The sequence below is a fragment of the Hyla sarda genome, chromosome 10, assembly GCF_029499605.1.
Source record: "Hyla sarda isolate aHylSar1 chromosome 10, aHylSar1.hap1, whole genome shotgun sequence".
Taxonomy (NCBI): domain Eukaryota; kingdom Metazoa; phylum Chordata; class Amphibia; order Anura; family Hylidae; genus Hyla; species Hyla sarda.
Window position 1 is genome coordinate 128,192,949 of NC_079198.1, and position 26,105 is coordinate 128,219,053.

Consider the following 26,105-nt stretch of genomic DNA (forward strand, 5'->3'; position numbering starts at 1 on the left):
AGATCCTACAGATATATTATAAATGTCTTATAGTGGGGTCCAGGATAGATCCCACATATATATTATAAATGTCTTATAGTGGGGTCCAGGATAGATTCTACAGATATATTATAAATGTCTTATAGTGGGGTCCAGGATAGATCCTACAGATGTATTATAAATGTCTTATAGTGGGGTCCAGGATAGATCCTACAGATATATTATAAATGTCTTATAGTGGGGTCCAGGATAGATCCTACAGATATATTATAAATGTCTTATAGTGGGGTCCAGGATAGATCCTACAGATGTAATATAAATGTCTTATAGTGGGGTCCAGGATAGATCCTACAGATATATTATAAATGTCTTATAGTGGGGTCCAGGATAGATCCCACATATATATTATAAATGTCTTATAGGGGGGTCCAGGATAGATCCTACAGATATATTATACATGCCTTATAGTGGGGTCCAGGATAGATCCTACAGATATATTATAAATGTCTTATAGTGGGGTACAGGATAGATCCTACAGATATATTATAAATGTCTTATAGTGGGGTCCAGGATAGATCCTACAGATGTAATATAAATGTCTTATAGGGGGGTCCAGGATAGATCCCACATATATATTATAAATGTCTTATAGTGGGGTACAGGATAGATCCTACAGATATATTATAAATGTCTTAAAGTGGGGTCCAGAATAGATCCTACAGATATATTATAAATGTCTTATAGTGGGGTCCAGGACAGATCCTACAGATATATTATAAATGTCTTAAAGTGGGGTCCAGTATAGATCCTACAGATATATTATAAATGTCTTATAGTGGGGTCCAGGATAGATCCTACAGATATATTATAAATGTCTTATAGTGGGGTCCAGGATAGATCCTACAGATATATTATAAATGTCTTATAGTGGGGTACAGGATAGATCCTACAGATATATTATAAATGTCTTATAGTGGGGTCCAGGATAGATTCTACAGATATATTATAAATGTCTTATACTGGGGTCCAGGATAGATCCTACAGATATATTATAAATGTCTTATAGTGGGGTCCAGGATAGATCCTACAGATATTATAAATGTCTTATAGTGGGGTCCAGGACAGATCCTACAGATATATTATAAATGTCTTATAGTGGGGTCCAGGATAGATCCTACAGATATATTATAAATGTCTTATAGTGGGGTCCAGGATAGATCCTACAGATATATTATAAATGTCTTATAGTGGGGTCCAGGATAGATCCCACATATATATTATAAATGTCTTATAGTGGGGTCCAGGATAGATCCTACAGATATATTATAAATGTCTTATAGTGGGGTCCAGGATAGATCCTACAGATATATTATAAATGTTTTATAGTGGGGTACAGGATAGATCCTAGAGATATATTATAAATGTCTTATAGTGGGGTCCAGGATAGATCCTACAGATATATTATAAATGTCTTATAGGGGGGTCCAGGATAGATCCTACAGATATATTATAAATGTCTTATAGTGGGGTCCAGGATAGATCCTACAGATATATTATAAATGTCTTATAGTGGGGTCCAGGATAGATCCTACAGATGTATTATAAATGTCTTATAGTGGGGTCCAGGATAGATCCTACAGATATATTATAAATGTCTTATAGTGGGGTACAGGATAGATCCTACAGATATATTATAAATGTCTTATAGTGGGGTCCAGGATAGATCCTACAGATATATTATAAATGTCTTATAGGGGGGTCCAGGATAGATCCTACAGATATATTATAAATGTCTTATAGTGGGGTCCAGGATAGATCCTACAGATATATTATAACTGTCTTATAGTGGGGTCCAGGATAGATCCTACAGATATATTATAAATGTCTTATAGTGGGGTCCAGGATAGATCCTACAGATATATTATAAATGTCTTATAGTGGGGTCCTGGATAGATCCTACAGATATATTATAAATGTCTTATAGTGGGGTCCAGGATAGATCCTACAGATATATTATAAATGTCTTATAGTGGGGTCCAGGATAGATCCTACAGATATATTATAAATGTCTTATAGTGGGGTCCAGGATAGATCCTACAGATATATTATAAATGTCTTATAGTGGGGTCCAGGATAGATCCTACAGATATATTATAAATGTCTTATAGTGGGGTCCAGGATAGATCCTACAGATATATTATAAATGTCTTATAGTGGGGTCCAGGATAGATCCCACATATATATTATAAATGTCTTATAGTGGGGTCCAGGATAGATCCTACAGATATATTATAAATGTCTTATAGTGGGGTCCAGGATAGATCCTACAGATATATTATAAATGTCTTATAGTGGGGTCCAGGATAGAACCTACAGATATATTATAAATGTCTTATAGTGGGGTCCAGGATAGAACCTACAGATATATTATAAATGTCTTATAGTGGGGTCCAGGATAGATCCTACAGATATATTATAAATGTCTTATAGTGGGGTCCAGGATAGATCCTACAGATATATTATAAATGTCTTATAGTGGGGTCCAGGATAGATCCTACAGATATATTATAAATGTCTTATAGTGGGGTCCAGGATAGGTCCTACAGATATATTATAAATGTCTTATAGTGGGGTCCAGGATAGATCCTACAGATATATTATAAATGTCTTATAGTGGGGTCCAGGATAGATCCTACAGATATATTATAAATGTCTTATAGGGGGGTCCAGGATAGATCCTACAGATATATTATAAATGTCTTATAGTGGGGTCCAGGATAGAACCTACAGATATATTATAAATGTCTTATAGTGGGGTCCAGGATAGAACCTACAGATATATTATAAATGTCTTATAGTGGGGTCCAGGATAGATCCCACATATATATTATAAATGTCTTATAGTGGGGTCCAGGATAGATCCTACAGATATATTATAAATGTCTTATAGTGGGGTCCAGGATAGATCCTACAGATATATTATAAATGTCTTATAGTGGGGTCCAGGATAGATCCTACAGATATATTATAAATGTCTTATAGTGGGGTCCAGGATAGATCCTACAGATATATTATAAATGTCTTATAGTGGGGTCCAGGATAGATCCTACAGATATATTATAAATGTCTTATAGTGGGGTCCAGGATAGATCCTACAGATATATTATAAATGTCTTATAGTGGGGTCCAGGATAGATCCTACAGATATATTATAAATGTCTTATAGTTGTCACGATTCGGCTTCCAGGTAGTGGATCCTCTGTGTCAGCGAGGGATTGGCGTGGACCGTGCTAGTGGACCGGTTCTAAGAGGCTACTGGTTTTCACCAGAGCCCGCCGCAAAGCGGGATGGTCTTGCTGCGGCAGTAGCAACCAGGTCGTATCCACTAGCAACGGCTCAACCTCGCTGACTGCTGAGAAGGCGTGGGACAGAAGGACTAGGCAGAGGCAAGGTCAGACGTAGCAGAAGGTCGGGGGCAGGCGGCAAGGTTCGTAGTCAGGATGGGTAGCAGAAGTTCAGGTACACAGGCTTTGGACACACTAAACGCTTTCACTGGCACAAGGCAACAAGATCCGGCAAGGGAGTGCATGGGAGGAGATCAGATATAGCCAGGGAGCAGGTGGAAGCCAATTAAGCTAATTGGGCCAGGCACCAATCATTGGTGCACTGGCCCTTTAAGTCTCAGAGAGCTGGCGCGCGCGCGCCCTAGAGAGCGGAGCCGCGCGCCAGCACATGACAGCAGGGGACCGGGACGGGTAAGTGACCTGGGATGCGATTCGCGAGCGGGCGCGTCCCGCTGTGCGAATCGCATCCCCAACGGCCATGACAGTGCAGCGCTCCCGGTCAGCGGGACTGACCGGGGCGCTGCAGGGAGAAAGACGCCGTGAGCGCTCCGGGGAGGAGCGGGGACCCGGAGCGCTAGGCGTAACAGTACCCCCCCCCTTAGGTCTTCCCTTCTCTTTGTCCGGTAACTGCCTCCCCTGGGATGAGGACACCGGGAAAGAATGGAGGGTTTCCTCAACGGCAGGCAGTACAGCAGGAGTGGGAATGGGGAGGGAGGGCAGAGGGCGAGGCCTGGCATGGGGCAGTGTGACACCAGGACGGGGGCCATGGGGAGGCACAGAGGCTTGCCTGACGGGACTGGGAGGGGGGGAGAGGCACTTCCTGTGGCAGGCAGAGTCCCAGTTCCTGATCTCCCCGGTGGTCCAATCAATGGTGGGGGAATGAAGCCGGAGCCAAGGCAGACCGAGGAGGACCTCAGAGGTACAGTTGGGGAGAATGAAGAACTCAATCCTCTCAAGGTGGGGTCCAATAGACATGAGGAGGGGCTCTGTGCGGTAACGCACGGTGCAGTCCAATCTGGCTCCGTTGACCGCGGAAATGTAGAGCGGCTTGACGAGACGGGTCACCGGGATGCTGAATTTATTAACAAACGACTCCAAAATAAAATTTCCAGAGGCACCGGAGTCCAAGCAGGCCACGGCTGAGAGGGAGGAGTTGGCTGAAGAAGAAATCCGCACGGGTACCGTGAGACGTGGAGGAGCAGACTTGGAACCAAGAGACGCCACACCCACGTGAGCTGGGTGCGTGCGTGCGTTTCCCAGGCGTGGAGGACGGATAGGGCAATCCACCAAGAAATGCTCGGTACTGGCACAGTAAAGACAGAGATTTTCTTCCCTACGGCGATTCCTCTCTTCCTGGGTCAGGCGAGACTTATCCACTTGCATGGCCTCCTCGGCGGGAGGCCCAGGCGAATATTGCAACGGATACTGTGGGAGAGGTGCCCAGAGATCTAAGTCTTTTTCCTGGCGGAGCTCTTGGTGTCGCTCAGAAAAACGCATGTCAATGCGGGTAGCTAGATGGATGAGTTCTTGCAGATTGGCAGGAATCTCTCGTGCGGCCAGCACATCCTTGATGCGACTGGATAGGCCTTTTTTAAAGGTCGCGCAGAGAGCCTCGTTATTCCATGATAACTCGGAAGCAAGAGTACGGAATTGTATGGCGTACTCGCCCACTGAAGAATTACCCTGGACCAGGTTCAACAGGGCAGTCTCGGCAGAAGAAGCTCGGGCTGGCTCCTCGAAGACACTCCGGACTTCAGCGAAGAAGGACTGGACTGTGGCTGTGGCAGGATCATTGCGGTCCCAGAGCGGTGTGGCCCAAGACAAGGCCTTTCCTGAGAGAAGGCTTACTACGAACGCCACCTTAGACCGTTCTGAAGGAAACAAGTCCGACAACATCTCCATATGCAGGGAACACTGAGACAAAAATCCACGGCAGAGTTTAGAGTCCCCATCAAATTTGTCCGGCAGGGACAAGCGGAGGTTAGGAGCGGCCACTCGCTGCGGAGGAGGTGCAGGAGCTGGCGGAGGAGATGGTTGCTGCTGTAGCAGAGGCAGAAGTTGCTGTAACATGGCGGTCAACTGCGACAGCTGCTGTCCTTGTTGGGCAATCTGCTGCGATTGCTGAGCGACCACCGTGGGAAGATCAGCGAGACTTGGCAGCGGCACCTCAGCGGGATCCATGGCCGGATCTACTGTCATGATTCGGCTTCCAGGTAGTGGATCCTCTGTGTCAGCGAGGGATTGGCGTGGACCGTGCTAGTGGACCGGTTCTAAGAGGCTACTGGTTTTCACCAGAGCCCGCCGCAAAGCGGGATGGTCTTGCTGCGGCAGTAGCAACCAGGTCGTATCCACTAGCAACGGCTCTACCTCGCTGACTGCTGAGAAGGCGTGGGACAGAAGGACTAGGCAGAGGCAAGGTCAGACGTAGCAGAAGGTCGGGGGCAGGCGGCAAGGTTCGTAGTCAGGATGGATAGCAGAAGTTCAGGTACACAGGCTTTGGACACACTAAACGCTTTCACTGGCACAAGGCAACAAGATCCGGCAAGGGAGTGCATGGGAGGAGATCAGATAAAGGCAGGGAGCAGGTGGAAGCCAATTAAGCTAATTGGGCCAGGCACCAATCATTGGTGCACTGGCCCTTTAAGTCTCAGAGAGCTGGCGCGCGCGCGCCCTAGAGAGCGGAGCCGCGCGCGCCAGCACATGACAGCAGGGGACCGGGACGGGTAAGTGACCTGGGATGCGATTCGCGAGCGGGCGCGTCCCGCTGTGCGAATCGCATCCCCAACGGCCATGACAGTGCAGCGCTCCCGGTCAGCGGGACTGACCGGGGCGCTGCAGGGAGAAAGACGCCGTGAGCGCTCCGGGGAGGAGCGGGGACCCGGAGCGCTAGGCGTAACAATAGTGGGGTCCAGGATAGATCCTACAGACATATTATAAATGTCTTATAGTGGGATCCAGGATAGATCCTACAGATATATTATAAATGTCTTATAGTGGGGTCCAGGATAGATCCTACAGATATATTATAAATGTCTTATAGTGGGGTCCAGGATAGATCCCACATATATATTATAAATGTCTTATAGTGGGGTCCAGGATAGATCCTACAGATATATTATAAATGTCTTATAGTGGGGTCCAGGATAGATCCTACAGATGTATTATAAATGTCTTATAGTGGGGTCCAGGATAGATCTTACAGACATATTATAAATGTCTTATAGTGGGGTCCAGGATAGATCCTACAGATATATTATAAATGTCTTATAGTGGGGTCCAGGATAGATCCTACAGATATATTATAAATGTCTTATAGTGGGGTCCAGGATAGATCCTACAGATATATTATAAATGTCTTATAGTGGGGTCCAGGATAGATCCTACAGATATATTATAAATGTCTTATAGTGGGGTCCAGGATAGATCCTACAGATATATTATAAATGTCTTATAGGAGGGTCCAGGATAGATCCTACAGATATATTATAAATGTCTTATAGTGGGGTCCAGGATAGATCCTACAGATATATTATAAATTTCTTATAGTGGGGTCCAGGATAGATCCTACAGATATATTATAAATGTCTTATAGTGGGGTCCAGGACAGATCCTACAGATAAATTATAAATGTCTTATAGTGGGGTCCAGGATAGATCCTACAGATATATTATAAATGTCTTATAGTGGGGTCCAGGATAGATCCTACAGATATATTATAAATGTCCTATAGTGGGGTCCAGGATAGATCCTACATATATATTATAAATGTCTTATAGTGGGGTCCAGGATAGATCCTACAGATATATTATAAATGTCTTATAGTGGGGTCCAGGATAGATCCTACAGATATATTATAAATGTCTTATAGTGGGGTCCTGGATAGATCCTACAGATATATTATAAATGTCCTATAGTGGGGTCCAGGATAGATCCTACATATATATTATAAATGTCTTATAGTGGGGTCCAGGATAGATCCTACAGATATATCATAAATGTCTTATAGTGGGGTCCAGGATAGATCCTACAGATATATTATAAATGTCTTATAGTGGGGTCCAGGATAGATCCTACAGATATATTATAAATGTCTTATAGTGGGGTCCAGGATAGATCCTACAGATATATTATAAATGTCTTATAGTGGGGTCCAGGATAGATCCTACAGATATATCATAAATGTCTTATAGTGGGGTCCAGGATAGATCCTACAGATATATTATAAATGTCTTATAGTGGGGTCCAGGATAGATCCTACAGATATATTATTAATGTCTTATAGTGGGGTCCAGGATAGATCCTACAGATATATTATAAATGTCTTATAGTGGGGTCCAGGATAGATCCTACAGATAAGCCATAAATGTCTGATAGTTGGTGGTCCTACAGATGATGGTTCATTGAAGGGAATCCCACCATGGGACCACTTAGGAAAACATGGGTTTGTGACCCCCACCTATTGCCCCCTGCCAATGGCTGTCCGGGCATGCTGGGAGTTGTAGTTCTGCAACAGCTGGAGGCACCCCTTGTCTAGATCAGATGTGCAGGAGAATACAGATGTGGACGCAGAACGTGGCCCTGAGGTCGCCCATCACACATGACTCAACTTTCTCAACCCTTTCTGGCGTCTTTCACACAAATAACAGCGCAGTAATCCATCATACTTTATTTACATAGAAAAATCACATTAATAAGCATCGGGCCGCCATCTTGGCTTTCTTTGCAACAAAATCTACAAAACGGTCGGTGGGTTGCTATGGTTTCCGTCTACATTTCTTACACAAAAGTAACACACGTGTCCCGAGGGGTGTGCGCCATGTACGTTTTATTTACTTTACAAAAGTCTGATATCTAAGTCACTAAATATAAGTATCGCTCACACAGGCCCCTCCAGCCCTCCAGGGCTGCCACCTGACAAGTATTTTACCAGCACAGACGGTATTTTGGCCGCCCTGCCAGTATTTATCCAACCAATCCTCCAACTCCTGGAATGTTGCACCATATACTAAACCAGCGTTTCCCAACCAGAGCGCCTCCAGCTGTTGCAAAACTACAACTCCCAGCATGCCCGGACAGCCGTTGGCTGTCCGGGCATGCTGGGAGTTGTAGTTTTGCAACAGCTGGAGGCACCCCGTTGGTAAACACTGACCTACACTATATACTACTATATAGTCCAACATGCTGGGAGATGTAGTTTTGCAACAGCTGGAGGCACACTGGTTGGGAAACACTGGCCTAGATACACTGAACTGTTACGGATAATGTTAAAGAAGTATTCCAGCCCCTAAAAACGTATCCCCCATCCATCGAATAAGGGATAAGTGCCTTTGAGACCCTCCATGATCGGTAGAACGGGGACTCAACTCTTCCCGCTGAATGAAGAGGGGGCAAGATCAGCATTTGCTCCAATTATTTTCTATTGCACTATGGAGAGCAATCAGGTCGGACCCTCAGAATCAGGACCTCATCCTCTATCCTGTCAGGATATGTTTTAGGGGCTGGAATGATGAGACTGCCCCTGATCATTGTGACATTGAAGTGTGCAGTAGAACTCTGTCTTGCAGCTATTGCTGTCCAGCTTTACTTGATGGCTCCATTTGTGGTGACCCAGTACGGGAGATGTTGCCCCGTACCCTTGCTGTCCTGTCAGGCAGCCTCCTTCAGTGTCCCCAGAGCCCCTTGCACCTGTTTCACCCCCTGTACATATGTTCTGCAGTGTATTGTATTATAAAATGTGTTGTATCTTTAAGAGTTATGTCATGTGATTGTTACCCAGGAGGTACCAGTGACCAGGTGATCCCAAGAGTGACCTATGGGCTCCCTGCTAGTCTCCCACATATAATCCCTGGGTGGAGCTTCTCTCTCTTCTGCTGAGGTCCAGTGCAGTCTTGTCTAGTGTGTGTGTCCAGAGTGTTGGAGACCTCAAAGTCCAGTCCTGCAGCCGCCATCAAGTCAAGTAAGATAAAGTCACAGCATTATGAGTCAAGTCAAGTCAGTCCCTGTCATCTGTCAAGTCAGCGTGGTCTGAATTCTATTGTCCAGTCCTACTACAAGTCCCAGCAAGCCCTTAAGGTCTCTGCGTCACTGGTCACCTCCTTCGGCCCTGGCTTAACTGTATAGTCTTTACCATCTGTCTACCCTCAGTAAAGCTACCGTTGTCAGTAACTTGGCATCGGAGTCTTTATTGCCCCCATGCCTAGCCCAGGATCCAGCAGTATACCTTCGCGTGGTTTTAGGCTAAACCACGCCCTGGCGTCACGAATACAAGGGGTTAATGCCATCTGCCCCTAGGGTCGGTGACCTAACAACCCAACATGGAGACCATCATCTGGTGTCGCGCACGTCCCGGAGTCAAGAATAGAGACTATCAAGCCCTGCTGGAACCTATGCAATTGGAAGATTATCCTCTTGTTCAAGTTGCGAGAAGCCTTTTCATTGTCACCAATGGGGGAGTCCCGGTGCGGTTAGTTAACGAGTCGAAAGACATTGTGACAGAACGTCTGGTGGCTCGACAGTGTGCAGCTAAAGTGACCGAAGGATCCAGTGTGAGTCTTCCAGAGCCTGGTGGGCGCAACTCCAGGTTGCAGACGACACTACCCCAAGGGACCAAGTCAATGGAATCATCAATGTTGCCAAGAGGTACCATGAGGCTTTCAGCAAGCACCCCACAGACTTCGGGCAGACTTCAATGATCCAGCACCGAATCCTCACAGGTGATAGCCCACCTATCAAGGAAAGACACCGTCTGGTCACGCCCAGCATGTATTAGACTGTCAAGAAGATACTGGCCGACATGAAAGAGGCAGAAGTAATCTAAGAAAGTGAGAGCCCCTGGGCGGCACCACTTGTTCTACTCTAGAAAAAGGACGGAACCATCCGCTTCTGTGTTGACTACAGGAAATTGAACAATGTCTCAAATAAGGACGCTTAAAGGGGTAGTCCAGTGGTGAAAAACTTATCCCCTATCCTAAGGATAGGGGATAAGTTTGAGATCGCGGGGGGTCCGACCGCTGGGGCCCCCTGCGATCTCTCTGTACGGGGGCCAGGCTCTCCAGCCAGATAGCGGGTGTCGACCTCCGCACGACGCGGCGGCCGACACGCCCTCTCAATACATCTCTATGGCAGAGCCGGAGATTGCCGAAGGCAGCGCTTCGGCTCTGCCATAGCGTTGTATTGAGGGGGCATGTCGGCCGCCGCTTCGTGCGGAGGTCGACACGCCCCCTTCCCGCAGGCTGTCGGGGCTCTGTACAGGAGATCGCAGGGGGCCCCAGCGGTCGGACCCCCCCAACTCAAACTTATCCACTATCCTAAGACTACTCCTGGACTACTCCTTTAACCATTGCCAAGGATCGAGGAGTCACTCAACGTCCTCGGGTCGGCTGCTTGCTTCTCCACCCTGGACTCAACCAGTGGATATTTGCAAGTGCCCATGGCCGTGGAAGATCGGGAGAAGACCACCTTTGTGAACATCGAGTTTAAAAGTATGCCGTTTGGGCTGTGCAATGCCCCTGCTATGTTCCAGCGTCTGATGGAAAGGTGCCTGGGCCATCTGAATTTTCAAAGTGTCCTATTGTACCTGGACAATGTCATTGTGTAACACTGAGGTTTTACAGCTACTACCGCCGTTTCATTTCAGACTTCGCCCAGATTGCAGAACCCCTGACAGCTCTCTTATGGAGTACGGCGAAGGAGAACTACAATGGAAGACTACCTGTTGAATGGGCCGAAGAGCAAGAGATGGCGTTTCGAGCTATCAAAAGTCTGCTGACAGAACTACCCATTTTGGCGTATCCAGACTACAGTCAGCCGTTACGGCTGTAAACTGATGCCAGTTTTGAAGGTCTGGGTGCTGTTTTGTCCCAAGTCCAGGAAGGGCAAGAGAGAGTGATTGTCTATGCCAGTTGTAACCTGCGAGGAGCAGAGAAGAAGAATGAGAATTGCAGCTCATTCATGTTGGAACTTCTCGCCCTGGTGTGGGCCGTGGACGAAAAGTTCAAAGACTATTTGGCCGCCACGTCATTTACTGTCCACACGGATAATTACCTGTTCGCCCACCTGAACACTGCCAAGTTGGGTGCCATCGAGCAGCGTTGGGCTTCAAGATTAGCCAATTACAGTTTCACCATCAAGTACAGAAGCGGCAAGTCGAATGTCAATGCCGATGTACTGTCTCAGATGACCCCCCTGTCGAAGACGTGTGGGAAGACGTGGAGATGCCCCCATTCTACCAACGGTTCGTGAACCAGAATGTTGTGACCACCCGCATGGAGGTGAACCCAGGTTCGAAAAGGTTAAAGAAGACCTATACACCTGGAAGACTCTTCAGGATGAAAGTTGAGTCATGGAGCATCTGTTGGACTACCTTCTGGCGAAAAAGGTACCAACCCATCTACGCCGGGCCCAGTGTGACTACGAGCTGAAATGTCTGTGGCAACAGAGGAAGCGACTGTTTGTGCACAAAGGGCTGTTGTACCGAAATCCTTTGGATCCGGTCTCTGGTGATCGAGATTCTGGTTCCCCGAAGAGATACGGCAATGGTCCTCTACGCATAGCATGATCAGTCGGGACACTTCGGAGTCCACAAGACTGAAGCTACTGTCAGGCGAAGATTCTATTGGATCGGAATGCGGAGCGACATTGAGAAATGGTGCAGTGAATGTGCTGTCTGTAACGTCACCAAGAACGTGTACAAGGATGCAAGAGCACCCCTCCATTCCATCCAGAGTGAAAGGCCTAACCAGTTGGTCATGCTAGACCATGTCAAGTTGTCTCCTACCCGGTCCGGGTATACTTATGCTCTCATCATGGTGGATCACTACTCTAAATGGGTTGTCGTTGTCCCTGTCAAAGATCTCACAGCCAAGACAGCGGCCAAGATGTTGTACTCCAAATGGGTGCAAATCCTTGGATGTCCGGAGTCTGTCCTAATGGACCGAGGAATGGCCTTTGAGGCCCAACTCTTCCAAGAGCTCCCGAAGATGAAGGCATTCCAGACTTTCCAGAAGTGGTGTTGCGCAGGTCCCAAAGGTCAACACAAGAACAAATTCCCGCAAGGTACAAAGATTAGCTCACAATATTGTGTACAAGGTTATGTTCCACACATAGTCAGTTCATATGTAAACACTTAAGTTAGGACTGTAACATTACTTGTAGTCCCAGTCCACAAATGTCCAATGTATATATATCTGTTATACATATTTCTGTCCTCGTGTACAGGGTACTCTACTGGCCAGAGGGTTCCCCTGAAGCTAAAAGTAATACACGTGTAGAGGCAGAGTTAATTATGCAGAGGTAAAATGGTTATATAGTATCACAGTACTTGTTGAGTTCTGGCGAGAAGTGTTAAGAACCGAAGGGACCCCAGCAGCCAAAGCATTGGGTGGATAGCCTTGTGTTTATTATGGTCTAAAATGTGTTCCTAGAGCAGTTGCAAACTCGTTAATCCCACATGTTTACCAAACCATGTCTGGACATTTACAGTGCTACATGGACTCGTTTCCACCTTGTTCTATAACCAGACTTGTGAAGGACATTTTGCATAATGCCCCAGGAACTGTCACTAGGCCCCAGTGGCCACTTCAGTCCTCCGCCCTCCAGGACTGGGCATTGAGGACGACTGTATTTAAGAGGGGGAGTTTGTGGTGGCCCAATATGGGAGATGTTACCCCATACACTTGCTGCCCTGTTTTAGTGTCCTTAGGGCCCCTTGCACCTGTCCCCCCCCCCCTGAACATATGTTCTGCAGTGTATTGTATTATAAAATGTTTGTATCTTTAAAAGTTATGTCATGTGATTGATACTCAGGAGGTACCAGTAACCAGGTGATCCCAAGAGTGACCTATGGGCTCCCTGCTAGTCTCCCCCATATAAACCTTGGGTGGAGCTAGCTTCTCTCCCTTCTCTCTTAGCTCTTGCTTCCTGCTGAGGTCCAGTGCAGTCTTGTCTAGTGTGTGTGTCCAGAGTGTTGGAGACCTCAAAGTCCAGTCCTGCAGCCACCATCAATTCAAGTAAGATAAAGTCACAGCTTTATGAGTCCAGTCAAGTCAGTTCCTGTCATTTGTCAAGTCAGCGTGGTCTGCATTCAATTGTCCAGTCCTACTACAAGTCTCAGCAAGCCCTTAAGGTCTCTGCATCACTGGTCACCTCCTTGGGCCCTGGCTGAACTGTATAGACTTTACCATCTGTCTACCCTCAGTAAAGCTACCGATGTCCGTAACTTGGCGTTGGAGTCTTTTTTGCCCCCTGTGCCTAGCCCAGGATCCAGCGGTATACCTTTGGGTGGTTTTAGGCTAAACCATGCCCTGGCATCACGAATACAAGGGGTTAATGCCATCTGCCCCTAGGGTAACAACATCTGCCCTCATCACACCCCGCTACCACACATTATTAGTGTATGAGGCCATCCATGGAGTAAAGCGCACTTCTCCCCACTAGTGTAATGATTGGTCAGGGTCTCAACACTGAGACCCCAACCAATCATAACTTTTGAAATGTCTCTGTGACATGTCAACAGTTTTTCTCAAATGACAGGGTAGACTTAATGGGGAAGAATGGGTTATCAAAACCTGTCCAGAGAAAAAATTGCTGAGTTGCCGATCGCTTGTTTTATTTTTAAAAAGGTCTGTGAAAAATGAAAGCAGCGATCTGATTGGTTGCTATGGGCAACTCAGCAACTTTTCCTCTGGACAGGTTTTGATAAATCTCCCCTCCAATGTGGACAAATTTGCTGCTCAGTAGTCTAGGAAAGTTGGGTCAATGTAAAAGGGGTACTCCGCTGCACCAGCGTTTGGAACATTTTGTTCCGAGCGTTTGGAGCAAGCGGCGGGGGTCGTGACGTCACGGCCACGCCCCCTAGTGAAGTCACGCCACACCCACTCAATGCAAGTCTATGGGAGGGGGTGTGGTGGCCGCCATGCCTACTCTCATAGACTTGCATTGAGGGGGTGTGGCGTGACATCATGACCCCCGCACCCAGCATTCTAAATCAAGACGGGTGCTGCACAAAGATCACGGGGGTCCCATCGGCGGGACCCCTGCGATCAGAGATCTTATCCCCTATCCTTTGGATAGGGGATAAGATGTCTAGGGGCGGAGTACCCCTTTAAGATGTCACCAAGATCTGTCAACAATAAGCCATAGGCAGTGATACATCCTTCACTCATTTTTCTCTGCATACTTGCATAGGGCTGCTGTTATGGAATCTAAGAAAGCAGGATACAAACCCAGTGAGAGCTGTAGTGGCTGCAATATTAGTTAGGATCCAGAAGAACACAAGACAACAATACTGTATAGGCATATTTGCCATTCAGGAGTCTAAAAAATCTGGGTCGAACCCACTTTGATTTCTTTCTAGAAACATATAAGCCACAGAATGTCTGAATAGAATTCAGCCTTACAGAACAGGACGACATAAGGAGGTCGTATGAGATTTAAATTAAAGTACTGCAGTAATTCCTCTCCGAAAACAGCACCGCTCCTATATATGTGGCCATATAGGGTACTGCAGCCTTCAAGGGAATGGGACTGAGTCGCAATACCAGTCATAGCCTATGGACAAAAGTGGAGCTGTTTCTTTAAAAAAATAAAAAATAAAATAAATGCAGATCATATAAGGACGTGTATACGATTTTTCAGTTCTTAGGGTGTAACACCCATCGGTACCAGTAGGTGTCACTATATCCTATTTCTCTTTTATAGTAATTCTCGGTGACTATTGAAATGTCTTTATACATTGCCAGACGCCTCTGAAGGTTTCTTCATTGAAATTTCTGCAGAATCTCTTATTTTTCGCTGACAGCGTCTCATTTTCTCTGCCATAGAAGCTATTTAACACCTGATTGAGAATACAGAGCCCAGTCCCGTCGGAAATGTGTGCAGCGATATCTGCGAATGAGCCGCTGTCATTTACGTCCTAATAACTGGAATTTTAATGTACAGATTCGTCCTTGTCAATCTCGTTGAATGACACTAGAGGACGCCATCTACATAACTGCATGGTCATAGGCGGATGTCAGGTGTCCCAGCGAATGCTGCTCCCTGGGTCGCTTAGTCGCAGTTCAGACAGAAATAAATGATCCGTGATCTTTGTTGATGGACTCTGGATCCACACATCGTCCTTTCCTCCTGGTTACTCTTTGATTGCGGTGGAATTTAGCATAGCAGCGCAGCCCTGGACGGGAGAAAAGACATTAATCCATGTTAACGTGTCTACATACCAGAATTAAAGGGTTTATCCAGGAAAAACATTTTTTATATATATATATATCAACTGTCTCCAGAAAGTTAAACAAATTAGTAAATTACTTCTATTAAAAAATCTTAATCCTTTCAGTACTTATGAGCTGCTGAAGTTGAGTTGTTCTTTTCTGTCTAAGTGCTCTCTGATGACACCTGTCTCGGGAACCGCCCAGTTTAGAAGCAAATCCCCATAGCAAACCTCTTCTACTCTGTGCAGTTCCCAAGACAAGCAGAGATGTCAGCAGAGAGCACTGTTGCCAGAAAGAAAACAACAACTCAACTTCAGCAGCTGATAATTATTGAAAGGATTAAGATTTTTTTAATAGAAGTAATTTACAAATCTGTTTAACTTTCTGGAGCCAGTTGATATAAAAAAAAAAAACTTTTTTCCTGGAATACCCCTTTAATTTTGACACCAAATTTTGATTTTAGTCTACTGAATTATTTTTTAGTTTTGGTCTAATGTTACATACAAGCTACTAGTTTTTTGAAACCATAACATTCTCTCTGTAATCTGGCACCCATGAAAGTGTGTAATATAATACCCATACAATTGTATTGTACCACTATAAGCCTGTAGTCCAGTGTTTCCCAACCAGGGTGCCTCCAGCTGTCGCAAAACTACAACTCCCAGCATTCCCGGACAGCCAAAGGCTGTCTGGGCATGCTGGGAGTTGTAGTTTTGCAACAGCTGAAGGCACCCTGGTTGGGAAACACTTTTGTAGTCAATACATGGCAGCACACAGAAGGCCTATGGCTCCATGTGTGCTTGAGATCTTGAGCGAAAAAAAGCAAGACTCTTCATGTTCCCTGAGCCTAAACTGGCCTATAAGTTTAACCCTTTAAGGACTCAGCCCATTTTGGCCTTAAGGACTCAGACAATTTAATTTTTACGTTTTCATTTTTTCCTCCTCGCCTTCTAAAAATCATAACTCTTTTATATTTTCATCCACAGACTAGTATGAGGGCTTGTTTTTTGCGCAACCAGTTGTCCTTTGTAATGACATCACTCATTATATCATAAAATGTATGGCGCAACCAAAAAACACTATTTTTGTGGGGAAATTAAAACGAAAAACGCAATTTTGCTAATTTTGGAAGGTTTCGTTTTCACGCCGTACAATTTATGGTAAAAATGACGTGTGTTCTTTATTCTGAGGGTCAATACGATTAAAATGATACCCATTATTACATACTTTTCTATTATTGTTGCCCTTAAAAAAAATCACAAACTTTTTAACCAAATTAGTACGTTTATAATCCCTTTATTTTGATGACCTCTAACTTTTTTATTTTTCCGTATAAGCGGCGGTATGGGGGCTCATTTTTTGCGCCATGATCTGTACTTTTTTTTATACCACATTTGCATATAAAAAACTTTTAATTAATTTTTTATAATTTTTTTTTCATAAAATGTATAAAAAAAGTAGCAATTTTGGACTTTTTTTTTTTGCTCACGCCGTTCACCGTACGGGATCATTAACATTTTATTTTAATAGTTCGGACATTTACGCATGTGGCGATATCAAATATGTCTATAAAAAATTTTTTTACGCTTTTTGGGGGTAAAATAGGAAAAAACGGACGTTTTACTTTTTTATTGGGGGAGGGGATTTTTCACTTTTTTTTTACATTTTTTTTACACTTGAATAGTCCCCATAGGGGACTATTCATAGCAATACCATGATTGCTAATACTGATCTGTTCTATGTATAGGACATAGAACAGATCAGTGTTATCGGTCATCTTCTGCTCTGGTCTGCTCGATCACAGACCAGAGCAGGAGACGCCGGGAGCCGGACGGAGGCAGGAGAGGGGACCTCCATGCGGCGTTATGAATGATCGGATCCCCGCAGCAGCGCTGCGGGCGATCCGATCATTCATTCACATCGCGCACTGCCGCAGATGCCGGGATCTGTATTGATCCCGGCACCTGAGGGGTTAATGGCGGACGCCCGCGAGATCGCGGTCGTCGGCCATTGCCGGCGGGTCCCTGGCTACGATCAGCAGCCGGGATCAGCCGCGCATGACACGGGCATCGCTCCGATGCCTGCGGTTATGCACAGGACGTAAATGTATGTCCTGGTGCGTTAAGTACCACCTCACCAGGACGTACATTTACGTCCTGCGTCCTTAAGGGGTTAAAGGGTTACTCCGGTATAAAACTTTTTTCTTTTTTTTTTAAAATCAACTGGTGCCAGAGAGTTAAACAGATTTGTAAATTACTTCTATTAAAAAATCCTAATCCTTCCAGTACTTATTAGCTGCTGAGTACTACAGAGGAAATTTTTTTCTTTTTGGAACACAGAGCTCTCTGCTGACATCACGAGCACAGTGCTCTCTGCTGACATCTCTGTCCATTTTAGGAACTGTCCAGAACAGCATATGTTTGCTATGGGTATTTTCTCCTACACTGGACAGTTCCTAAAATGGACAGAGATGTCAGCAGAGAGCACTGTGCTCGTGATGCCAGCAGAGAGCTCTGTGTTCCAAAAAGAAAAGAATTTCCTCTGTAGTACTCAGCAGCTAATAAGTACTGGAAGGATTAAGATTTTTTAATAGAAGTAATTTACAAATCTGTTTAACTTTCTGGCACCAGTTGATTTAAAAAAAAAAAAAAGTTTTCCACCGGAGTACCCCTTTAAAGCTCTAGCATAGATATAGTCTTCTGATCCACTTGCTATTCATTTACTTATTAAATGGTGCCCACTGAGGTTAAAAGTAATGCTCCTGGTGGTCTAGGGCAGTGAAGAGATTGAAGGTAAAGCCTCTTAGGACTAGAGGAGCGAAGAAGATTAAGGAATATTCCCTGGTGGGCCTGGGTACTGAAGAGGTTAAAGCAGAGCCACTAGTGGCCTAAAGCAATACATGGGCTAATTGTAGAGGTTCTTGTGGCCTATGGTAGTGAGGGTATTAAAATAGTACTCTTGTGGAAAACATTTTTTTAAATCAACTGGCTCCAGAAAGTTAAACAGATTTGTAAATTACTTCTATATAAAAATCTTAACCCTTCCAGTACTTATCAGCTACTGTATTCTCCACTGGAAGTTGTGTAGTTCTTTCCAGTCTGACCACAGTGCTCTCTGCTGACACCTCTGTCTGTGTCAGGAACTGTCCAGAGTAGGAGCAAATCCCAAAAGCAAACCTCTACTGCTCTGGACAGAGGTGTCAGCAGAGAGCACTGTGGTCAGACTGAAAAGAACTACACAACTTCCTCTGGAGCATATAGCAGCTGATAAGTACTTGAAGGATTAAGATTAAGACTGTTTAACTTTCTGGCACCAGTTGATTTAAAAAAAATAAAAAAATGTTGTCCGCCAGAGTACCCATTTAAAGCAAAGCCCCTGTGGCCTAAGGCAGAAAAGGAATTAAAAGGAAAGCCCCTGGGGGTCTAGGCCAAAGAGGGGGTTAAAGGATGAGCCCCTGGAGGCCTAGGGCAGTAAAGGGATTAAAGCTGGAGCCTCTGGTGGCCTAGGGTAGTAAAGGGATTAATGGTATTCCCCTGGTGGCCTAGGGCGGTAAAGGGGTTAAAGGTAGAGCTCCTGGTGGCCTAGGGTAGTGAGGTGTTTAAGCAAAGCCTTTGGTAGAGCCTCTGGAGGCCTAGGACAGAGAAAGGGTTAACGGATAAACCCCTGGTGGCCTACGGCAGCAAAGGGGTCAAAGGTAGAGCCCCTGGTGGATTAGGCCAATGACACTGTTAGGTTCTTTCTTGGAGTCAGTCTTTGGGGCCTTCTAGGAAATGGAGTCACTGAGCGATTGCCCAGTTTATCAGCCTCTTAAGCAATGTCTGGTGCCAACAGGAGAAGGTTCCCAAATGGAGACCCCCCCCCCCCCCCTCTATAACCTCCATGTGTAAACAGGGTCATGTACAATGAAAAAATGTAAATGCAATCAGACATTAAAGAGCCCCATAATAGAGATGAAAATGGGCCCTCCATTATGGTGCCCGTGGTCCTCCAACCAGGACACTAGGGTACCCCTGCCAACAGCTCTGACTAGAGTGGGACATCATGGTTATGCCAATGATCCCAAAAGTGGCCATTCAATGGCATTCCCAAATGTTTTAGGGCAAAACCGCCCTTCCATACATGGAAGTGCCTAGTGGTTAGCTCCGCCTCCATGACCCCTGGGCCAATTCTGCACCTCCATTAATATTGCCGATCCCCTATGAAGGGGGGTCCTGCATATGTCGCAGCCACTTAATAACAAAGGGTTGGAATCCTTCTCCCCATAGGCCCCATGGCAACCTCATGGCCCCTCGCTCTCATAGTCCCTTCATACTGTGTCTCATTCTATATGGTGATTGAATACATAAATCATGGCTCGGGTTTCCTCAAGGTTGCGCTGACTTTACTGGCGGAGTCACCCCACAGATGACAGCGAGCCTGTACTGACCTTCAGTGCACATGCAGTCGTCGTAACACTTGTTATTGAGCCCCCGGTTGTGCGGATTGCAGAGATGTTCCCGTAAATCACAGCACGATCCTGAGAGCAGAAGATTCACAATATAAGAAATATACGGCAATAAAATTGTAGCCTAAGGACGCATTGATCCGGCCCTCTCCCGAAACTACATGAGAAACACCACTACTGCACATCCAACCCATAGAGAGACCCCTTAGACCAGTGGTCTTCAACCTGCGGACCTCCAGATGCTGCATAACTACAACTCCCAGCATGCCCGGACAGCCATTGGCTGTCCGGGCATGCTGGGAGTTGTAGTTATGCAACATCTGGAGGTCCGCAGGTTGAAGACCACTGCCTTAGACGATATATATATATATATATATATATATATATATATAAAACTCAACATGTGTGTGTATGTATGTATGTATGTGTGTACAGCTAAAGATATTAACATGAAACTTGGCCACATGTTACTTATATGTCCACTTAAAATATAGGATAGTTAATTTAACCCTTAACTACCCCCATTTGTGAGGGTCGGGGTTTTTGTTTAAAGTCCCATGAAAATCAATGGGAAATGTATGTTCCCACATAACTTCTGTACGGCTGGAGATATTTCAATACCTGGTACACATATTACAGGTCAGGATATGAGGACGGGATAGGAGGTCGTGATAGGATGACGGGATAGGAGGACGGGATAGGAGGTCGAGATATGAGGACGGGATAGGAGGTCGTGATAGGAGGTCGTGATAGGAGGTCGTGATAGGAGGACGGGATAGGAGGTCGAGATTTGAGGACGGGATAGGAGGTCGTGATAGGAGGTCGTGATAGGAGGTCGTGATAGGAGGTCGTGATAGGATGACGGTATAGGAAGTCGAGATAGGAGGACTGGATAGGAGGTCGAGATATGAGGACGGGATAGGAGGTCGTGATAGGAGGACGGGATAGGAGGTTGTGATAGGAGGACGGGATAGGAGGTCGAGATTTGAGGACGGGATAGGAGGTCGTGATAGGAGGACGGGATAGGAGGTCGGGATAGGAGGTCGGGATAGGAGGATGGGATAGGAGGTCGGGATAGGAGGTTGTGATAGGAGGACGGGATAGGAGGACGGGATAGGAGGTCGGGATAGGAGGTCGGGATAGGAGGATGGGATAGATGGACTGGATAGGAGGACGGAAAAGGAGGACGGGAAAGGAGGTCGTGATATGAGGATGGGAAAGGAGGACGGGAAAGGAGGTCGGGAAAGGAGGACGGGATAGGAGGATCGGGATAGGAGGATGGGAAAGGAGGACGGGAAAGGAGGACGGGAAAGGAGGACGGGATAGGAGGTCGGGAAAGGAGGAAGGGATAGGAGGACCGGGATAGGAGGACGGGAAAGGAGGACGGGAAAGATGGACGGGAAAGGAGGACGGGAAAGGAGGTCGAGATAGGAGGACGGGAAAGGAGGACGGGATAGGAGGTCGGGATAGGAGGTTGGGATAGGAGGTCATGATATGATGACGGGATAGGAGGTCGGGATATGACAACAATATATGAGGACGGGATATGAAGTCAAAAGCTTCCTCCTTTGTTTCTTTTCCTCCCCAACAGGCAACGCCGGGTACTCAGCTAGTATATATATATATATATATATATATATATATATATATATACATATATATATAGATAGATAGATAGATAGATAGATAGAAAAGCCTCGGCTGTAGATCACAAATGTGAAAACTTTACTTCAATATATAGCTCAAGATATGTTCACTTATATTCGCAGGCCCAAGCCTGAGGCTGCACTACTGAGACTGATAATAACATGCTCCTCCTGACTCCTGTCTAGTACAGTGTCGTCATGGAGACCATGGGGGAGATTTATCAAAACCTGTACTGAGGAAAAATTGAACAGTTGCCCATAGCAACCAATCAGATCACTTCTTTCATTTTCCAGAGGCCTTTTTAAAAGTGAAAGAAGCGATCTGATTGGTTGCTATGGGCAACTGGTCAACTTTTCCTCAGCACAGGTTTTGATAAATCTCCCCCCATGTGTGGATCCAAATCACTAAACACATTGGTGGAGCTTTGCCCAAAACAACCAATCAGATCGCTTTGTTCATTTTTCAGAGGCCTTTTTAAAAAAAATTAAAGAAGCGATCTGATTGGTTGCTACGGGCAACTCAGCAACTTTTCCCTCTGGACAGGGTTTGATAAATCTCCCCCAATTAACCGTAGTAGCGCGTGTATACGGTTGTGAACATTGATGTGTAGTTTCCATGACAACACTAACATTCCACTCAGAATCTCTCAGTAGTACAGCCTCAGGCTTCGGCCTGTATCGGATCTACAAAAACAGGCGCTATACTCCTACCTGGAAGACAGTCCAGGTGATGGTCACATGGTTCTTCTTCGCCCAATGAGGTTGCATTTAGTTTTTCTCGCTGTTTACCTGTTGCAGATACATTGATAGATACAATTTGTCTTTTTTTTTTGTACGTAAAATTTAAAAAATTTTTTTTTTAAAACATCCATGCAGCAAATGTTATAGATTAATATACATTTGCCAAACATTTTAACTCTTTCATAATCCGCCTATGACCGCTCAAAGGTCTGTGCCTTTAAGACAGTGTTTCACAACCAGGGGGCCTCCATCTGTTGCAAAACTACAACTCCCAGCATGCCCGGACAGCCAACAGCTGGGAATTGTAGTTTTGCAACAGCTGAAGGCACCCTGGTAGAAGCTATGTTTATAGGTAAAGGGAACTCCATTTCTCCCCTCATTTCCCTATACAGTGAAATCTCCTTAAGGCTGGGTTCACACCACGTTTTGTACTGACGGTTCCCGTATACGGCTGGGAGGAGGGGGGAGGGGCTTAATCGCGGCTCCCGCACCCAGCCATATAGGGGAACCGTATTTAATGCATGTCTATGAGCCGACCGGAGTGAACCGCAGCCTCCGGTCGGCTGCGTTTTTGGCCGTATGCGGTTTCCCGACCGTAGGCAAAAACGCGGTCGGGAATCTGAATACGGCCGAAAACGCAGCCGACCGGAGGCTGCGGTTCACTCCGGTCGGCTCATGGACATAGATTAAATGCGGTTCCCCTATACGGCTGAGTGCGGGTGCCATGATTAAGCCCCGCCCCCCTCCTCCCAGCCGTATACGGGAACCGTAAGTACAAAACGTGGTGTGAACCCAGCCTTAGTGGACACCTCCAAATAGCGGACAGTTTTTAATTCCCCGGCAGAGTCCCATAGGACTTAATGGGGTACTCCGGTGGAATGTTTTTTTTTTTTTTAAATCAACTGGTGCTATAAAGTTAAACAGATTTGTAAATGACTTCTATTTAAAAAAAATCTTTACCCTTCCAGTACTTTTTAGCAGCTGTATGCTACAGAGGAAATTCTTTTCTATTTCTTTTTTGTCTTGTCCACAGTTCTCTCTGCTGACACCTGATGCCCCTATCAGGAACTGTCCAGAGCAGGAGAAAATCCCCATAGCAAATCTATGCTGCTCTGGACAGTTCCTGACATGGACAGAGGTGTCAGCAGAGAGCGCTGTGGACAAGACAAAAAAAGAAATTCAAAAAGAAAAGAATTTCCTCTGTAGCATACAGCTGCTAAAAAGTACTGGAAGGGTAAAGATTTTTTTTTAATAGAAGTCATTTACAAATCTGTTTAACTTTCTGGCATCAGTTCATTTAAAAAAAAAAAAAAGTTTTCCACCGGAGTACCCCTTTAATGTATTGGCACTCTGCGAAGAGGGGACATTCCCAGTTGTGGATGCGGGCACACCCAATAGGGGACAAAACACTCCCAATAGGAGACAACCAGGCTTATGTGCCTGCCCTACCTTGTACACAGGGTCGCTGTCAGGGGGTACAGCTAATACCCCAGTAAGGGGCCCAGAATCCCAGGGGACCCAGGCCCCCACTGCAGACCCCTGTAGCAGCTCCAGCACAGAAGCAGAAGACCTCAGTGGTCTCATGCTCCTGTACATCCACCGGCCACATCATTCACCCCCCTCCTTCCCTGATCCCCCCTGTGCCACTTTATCCCCCCTGTGTCTTTTCACCCCCTTTTACCCCCTGTGCCACATAATTTCCTCTTGATCCACGGAGTACCCCTTTAAAGGGGTACTCCCATGGAAAACTTTTTTTTTTTTTTTAAATCAACTGGTGCCAGAAAGTTAAACAGATTTGTAAATTACTTCTATTAAAAAAAATCTTAATACTTCCAGTACTTATTAGCTGCTGAATACTACAGAGGAAATTGTTTTCTTTTTGGAACACAGTGCTCTCTGCTGACATCTCTGTCCATTTTAGGAACTGTCCAGTGTAGCATATGTTTCCTATGGGGATTTTCTCCTACTCTGGACAGTTCTTAAGATGGACAGAGATGTCAGCAGAGAGCACTGTGGTCATGATATCAGCAGAGAGCTCTGTCTTCCAAAAAGAAAACCATTTCCTCTGTAGTATTCAGCAGCTAAGAAGTACTGGAAGGATTAAGATTTTTTAATAGAAGTCATTTACAAATCTGTTTAACTTTCTGGCATCAGTTTATTTAAAAAAAAAAGTTTTCCACCGGAGTACCCCTTTAAGGATATTCTGGATAACTCTATTGAGTACCTTTTTTTGGCGATGGCCAAGTGTCAGGCTTCATGTCTTCATAATCCGTCCAGTCAAACAAGGTCATGTCCAATGTCGGCATCACGTCTCCTCCCTTCTTTCCATGGGACTAGGAAATAGTAACAATAAGTCAGTATGAATCGCTTCTGTCATCGGCAGAATTATAAGTATACTTTAGCCGGAACTCCACACAAACTCCATTTTGGGTGGGTTTTACCGGATACTCCGGACAGGGAGGGAGACAGACCCCACTCAGCCCCCGTTCACATGACAGAATTTCCAGCGGAATCTGGCAGAGAAGTTCCACTTGGAAATTCCAAAGCAGCAGGGTCCCATTGTTTATAATGGAATTCTGCTTCTCCGTGCACATGGTGGAATTTCTGTGGTGGAAACATCTGGCGCGGAAATTCCAATTCTGGCCTCCGCAGAAAGAACTGACATGTCTGTTCTTTCTCCGGAACCCGCTAAGAAATGCATTGCTGTCTATGGAGACGGCGCATTTCTGAGCAATGACACGTTCTGCTGGCGCCTGCTGCTGCGGAATAGGGAATAATGAAATGCCAGAAACGCCATGTGGGTTTAGCATTGGCGTTCTTTCTGCAGTTTTCTCCCCCTTTTTTCAACAGAAATCCTTAAAGGGGTACTCCGCTTCTCAGCGTTTGGAACAAACTGTTCCGAACGCTGGAGCCGACACCAAGAGCTTGTGACGTCATAGCTTCGCCCCTCATGATGTCACACCCGCCCCCTCAATGCAAGTCTATGAGAGGGGGCGTGACTGCCGTCACGCCCCCTCCCATAGACTTGCATTGAGGGGGCGTGATGTCATGAGGGGGCGGGTCTATGATGTCACGAGCTCCTGATGCCGGCTCCAGCGTTCAGAACAGTTTGTTCTAAACGCTGAGCAGCGGAGTACCCCTTTAAGTCACATGATGAAAGACTCACATGACTTGTCATGATAAAGATGCAGGAAAAAAAATACCAAAGAAAACAACACCAAGACTAAAACCCACTATTTATGAAAAGGGGGAAAAAGCCACAAAAACTGCATTTTGGGAGTTTAAAATAGCAGGGAAGTTTTTCTGCGTTTTTGCTGCGCATTTTATTTTCAGGTCAAAAAATTATGAATGGAAACTCAGCCTACATCACACTAAAATAAAAAAAACACAGGGGATGAAACGCATAAAAAAGGGGGTAGTTTTTTGGCCAAAAAATGCCCCTCAAAGGTTTTGTCTGTTCCCAGCCTTAAAGGGGTACTCCAGTGGAAAACATTATTTTTTTTTTTTAAATCAGCCGGTGCCAGAAAGTTAAACAGATTTGTAAATTACTTCTATTTAAAAATCTTAATCCTTCCAGTACTTATCAGCTGCTGTATGCTCCAGAGGAAGTTGTGTAGTTCTTTCCAGTCTGACCACAGTGCTCTGTGCTGACACCTCTGTCCGTGTCAGGAACTGTCCACAGCAGTAACATTGGGAACCCCATAAGGATACTCTCCTGCTCTGGACAGTTCCTGACACGGACAGA

General features: G+C 45.6%; 1 protein-coding gene across 2 annotated transcripts in view; it reads right to left on the bottom strand.

The window, feature by feature from the left end:
* Positions 1-14,549: 14,549 nt before the first annotated feature.
* DRAXIN (dorsal inhibitory axon guidance protein) overlaps positions 14,550-26,105 on the bottom strand; it is a 73,290-nt gene continuing 61,734 nt past the window's right edge. For both annotated transcript variants that reach the window (XM_056542219.1, XM_056542218.1), the window contains exons 4-7: positions 24,585-24,693; positions 22,331-22,408; positions 19,956-20,045; positions 14,550-15,492 (exon numbers count right to left, since the gene is read on the bottom strand). In XM_056542219.1, coding sequence (XP_056398194.1) covers positions 15,380-15,492; positions 19,956-20,045; positions 22,331-22,408; positions 24,585-24,693 — 390 coding nt within the window. In that variant the 3' untranslated portion in view covers positions 14,550-15,379. The remainder of the gene's footprint in view (positions 15,493-19,955; positions 20,046-22,330; positions 22,409-24,584; positions 24,694-26,105) is intronic.